The sequence below is a fragment of the Thermobia domestica genome, chromosome 3 (assembly GCF_964235325.1).
Source record: "Thermobia domestica chromosome 3, izTheDome1.hap1.1, whole genome shotgun sequence".
Lineage (NCBI taxonomy): Eukaryota > Metazoa > Arthropoda > Insecta > Zygentoma > Lepismatidae > Thermobia > Thermobia domestica.
In genome coordinates, this window is record NC_137456.1 from 111745267 (window position 1) to 111749896 (window position 4630).

Genomic DNA, 4630 nt, shown 5'->3' on the forward strand with positions numbered 1-4630 from the left:
TTGTAAAAGATATTGTTTTATTTTGTCCGTTGTAATAAAATTAACAGTAACAGTCTTTGTTGTCGAATAGATATAATTTCGTAACAATTCATGTTTGGCATTATATTTTAATGGTAAGCGGCGACAACAGGTGAGCCGTAAGCAGCATAGGCAGCTGGGCCAGCAATGGCAGCGGTTCTTACACCAGCAACAGCTGGAACGGCGTGAGCAGCTACAGCAGCTGGGGCAGCAATTGCAGCAGTTCTTACAGCAGCAACAGCGGGAGCAGCGTAGGCACCGTAAGCAACTGGAGCAGCAGCAACAGCGGGACCAGCGTAGGCACCGTAAGCAACTGGAGCAGCAACAGCAGCGGTTCTTACAGCAGCAACGGCTGGAACGGCAGGAGCAGCTACAGCAGCTGGGGCAGCAATTGCAGCAGTTCTTACAGCAGCAACAGCTGGAACGGCGGGAGCAGCTACAGCAGCAACAGCTGGAGTACGAACTTCGACTTCATTGACAACTGGGGTTGGTACAGCTACTGGTTGAGCAACTGGTACATCAACAGGAACTCTCTGGACATGAACTTCAGGTTGGATCTGGGTGACCTGTGGGGTAACTGTGGCAACAGTACGTCCTGGAGCTACAACTGGCTGTTGGCTAACCTGGAAGGGTGGGGTAGCAAGAGCAGCAGCACCTGGCTTGTAGATCTGAGTGCTGTAACCAGTGACGACAGGAGTGTTAGCGTAATGAACAGTCTTGGTTACTGGAACAGCAGCTACAGCTGGGGCAGCAACAGCGGCGGTCCTTACAGCAACTGCCGGAGCAGCAACGGCTGGAGCAGCAATAGCTGGAGCAGCAAGGGCTGGAGCAGCAACAGCTGGAGCAGCATATGCAGCTGCGGCTGGAACAGCGTGATAAGCTCGTACAGCTGCTTGCAACCCAGCGGGAGTTGCTACAGCGGCGGCGAGGAGCAAAGGAAGAACGACCTGAAAGTATAATAATAAAAATAAGAACTTCACAAATTGAAATTTACATATTATTTAAAATATAAATTTTGTTATATTACATTATATTTTATGAACAAGCGTGTATTATTAATAGATTTTTATCAAAATTATCTTTGCAAGTACTTTTTATAATACAGTGTCATCTTTAAGAATTGAATTTGTAATTTTTAAATGGGAGCATGTTCCATTTGAAATACCTTGCACATATTCCCTTTTAGCAATGACAAATTCAATTTATAAATGTTTCTGTTGTTCATCTATTGAATATTTCTAACGGATTGATTTAAATTTGATCGTAATGAAGTTATTAGAGAAAGTGAAATTACATGATTATTTCAGAAGAACGAACCTGAATGGAATTTCTAAGTGTATTTAAGCTCTTGCTAATAGGCTTCAGAATTTAACATGTGCCTTTTATGATAAATCTAATGTGTTTTATAAGATGGTACTATGATAGTTACATTATGATTTTACGTCTATATTGAAAACTCCCTCTACATAAACACATCAACCTTTAAATTCTCCTTATTCTAGCTTTTCAACTATGCGTAACTTTAATAAAAATAAAATATGATCGAAGCAAACATTTAGGTTCTATATTAATGCTCTGTGTTATCAATATAACACACGAGCTCTTGGTTCGATCCGAGCCAGCGCCAAATGGATTGTGATAGACAAACACTGTTGGATTTTCTCAGATATCTCATATTTTCTCCTACTTTCGTAAGTCTAACTTTATGATTCGTATCATCGTCACCGTCTCCTATTGAATAACGTGGGACATTAAATTATACTCTATCAACGATTAAAATGTGTTTGTCTTGGTCAGATTTTATGTTCCATAAAACCAACATTAAGTTCAATAAATATCAATTACACAGTATTAAATCGATGATAGCAGTAAGTACCTGGATCCATTTTATATAGTTTTGAGATGGGATACGGAGGCTTAGTGGGACATGTGATTATAGAATCATATAGAATTTTGATATCCATGAGTGTGGGTTCGAACTCCAGCACTTCCACTTTTTTACGTTTTGCAACTACGTCGGAACGTTCAATACATAAAAAAGTGGTAGAGCGCTTACTTCTAATACGTGGGGTCTTTGGTTCGATCCCCGGAAAAGCAAGTTTGTAGTGGACAACATTATGTCCGTGGGTTTTTTCGGAGTATTCCCGCTTCCACCCACTTTCTCATTCCACCAATTTTTCCATCATCATTCACTTGCTTTAACCATCGTCTCTCTTAGGCAACAGAGCATAATCGTGGGACCATAAACTCAAAAATTTCATTTTTATATAGTTTTGAGATATGAAAACAACTATTTAACTTTTTTCAATGACCGTCTTTCTGCACTCTACCTATAATTCAGCACTTCGTATATAATGATGTGAAACCTTCAACTCTAGCTTTTTGTGTACAGAAAGTTTCATATACTACTAGAGAATCGGAAAATGTCCATAGACCAAAGTCAATTTTAAAAAATAGATTTAGGTCCTTTCTGCAGTTATAGATTCTATTAGACCCTATTCCTCAGACAGCCGTCTAATCACTTTCCAAGCTAAGCATCTGACTTCATATATATTAAAGTTATTTTTCTAATAATTTAATGAACTTTTTTCACCTTTCTGTCAATTTGCTATTCCTAGAACCAGTGTAGTAAAAATTTAATAGTTTTTCTACTAAGATTTTTAACCAAGATTTGTTTCTTTTTTTTTTTTTTTTTTAAAAAAGTAATAATAGTTTTACACTCTAGACATCCATCCGAACTATGGCGTATGGCCAGTATCCAGCTTTTATTGCAATTATTTCTGCCTGTTTCCCTATACTGTGAAGTATTCTTTTAATTGACGTAGTAGCTTTACAATAACCTCACTCACTATTTAAAAAAAAAAAAAAAAAAAAGGCCTACGTTTATGCCCTGTTGGGTGGTACGGTGACTCAGTGATAGAGCTCTTACCTCTGGTGCGTCGGGTTGCTGTTCGATGCCCGGCCAAGTAAGTTTATGGTTCGGGGTACTCCCCTTTCCTCCCACTTTTCATTCCACCACTTCTTCCATCGTCATTCATTTGCTTCAATCATCGTCCCCGTTAGTCGAAAGGGCATAATCGTGGGACGTTAAATTAAAATATTTCATAACATACAAGTTCATCCTCTGTTGGTTAGAGGAAAGTGAATTATTATAAAAATAGTTAGTGAAATTAGAATGTGGGAGGAAACGTAAACCCGAAATAAATCCACAGGTCACGATGTTGTCCACCACAAACTCACTTGGCTGAGAATCGAACCAAGAGCCTACCACACCTGAGATGAACACTCTACCACCATCATGTGACCCATCATGGCCCCATCACCTTTCAGCGTTTAACACTACAAAATATTGTAAAAAAAAAATAAAATGATATCTTTGAGTTTTATGTCCCACGGTTATGCCGGTTAGGCTAAAGGAGACGATGATTATGAGAAATGAGTGGAATGGTGGAATGTGGGAGGAAACGGGAGGACCCCGAGAAAATTCACGAGCACGGTGTTTGTCCACCACAAAGTCCACACGGCGCGAGCTGTAATCGAGCCAGGAACCCCAAGCACCGGAGGTGAACGCTCTACCACTGAGCCACCGCGCACCTTACAAAATATTGTGTATCCACCGGGAATTTAATCTGAGACCACTTGTATTAAAAGCACGAATTAACTGGAACATGTTTTCTAAATCGTATTATTAATGTCAATGACTAACTGACTAATTTCATTTATTAATTTTAATAGTAACATTCTAAAGTGACCACTCCACACATTTATCAGTGAAATACTAAAAACTTGTTTTTTTAAATGTAATAGTTAAACTGGCAAAACGGTTCTAGAAAGCAGTCACGGTATAAATAAACAGAAAATAAATACCACCAGAAATGTTAATACTGCATAAGAAATTATTGGTAAACAAATCGAATTGGATTCACGGATTGAAGAAAGGATCAGTTAAACTCGGGTTTTGCAGTAGGCCAGAAAAAAAGGGAAAAAATATTTACTTACCAAGCTGTGCATTTTGACTGTTGCTTTAATTGTAAGACGAGACGCGAATAGTCTGTCGAGAAATACGGGATGCGGGGTATTTATATTTGATTTAAGGAAGTCTTCGAGAATAGGCGTGGCACTTCAGGTGAGAGGCTGCTGACCCTGACTTAACGCCACGAGGCGCTGCACAAATTTCTGTCCAACTGGTAATCACAGGCTCTTTTGTGATCTTCAAATGGAAACATATACAGACTTGCCGGCTATTATAATTTTTTACGTTTCATGCAGTTTTTTTGTACATCCTCTACACTTGAATGGCAATGGTCAATCAGACCGCCATTTCCTCTCAGAGACAGACAAAAGCAGTTAGTACGCTTGCATTCTTCAGTGTAATTTCGTACTTACAGTTTAATACTTCATCACGCCTACTTATTAGAGATATTTTCAGTCAGAAAAAAAAAATGCAAGAAAATTAAATGAATTTATCATTTAGTTCTCACCATGTAAAGAGAGCAAAGATGATCACGGTGGCTCAGTGAATAAACGCTTATGTCTGGTGTGTGCTGTTCTTGGTTCGATCCGCGGCCAGGTAACTTTGTGGTGGACAAATCGTGTCCGTGGGTTTTCTCAG

The 4630-nt window shown here is 39.2% G+C and overlaps 1 protein-coding gene across 1 annotated transcript; it reads right to left on the bottom strand.

Annotated features, from left to right (window-relative positions):
• On the bottom strand, positions 1-4170 carry LOC145680669 (uncharacterized). The gene is made up of 2 exons (XM_081751458.1): positions 4018-4170; positions 1-965 (listed from the first exon to the last, which is right to left on the bottom strand). The coding sequence occupies exons 1-2, from the start codon at positions 4027-4029 to the stop codon at positions 108-110; spliced, it is 870 nt and encodes a 289-aa protein (XP_081607584.1). The 5' UTR covers positions 4030-4170; the 3' UTR covers positions 1-107.
• Between the last annotated feature and the right edge of the window lie 460 nt (positions 4171-4630).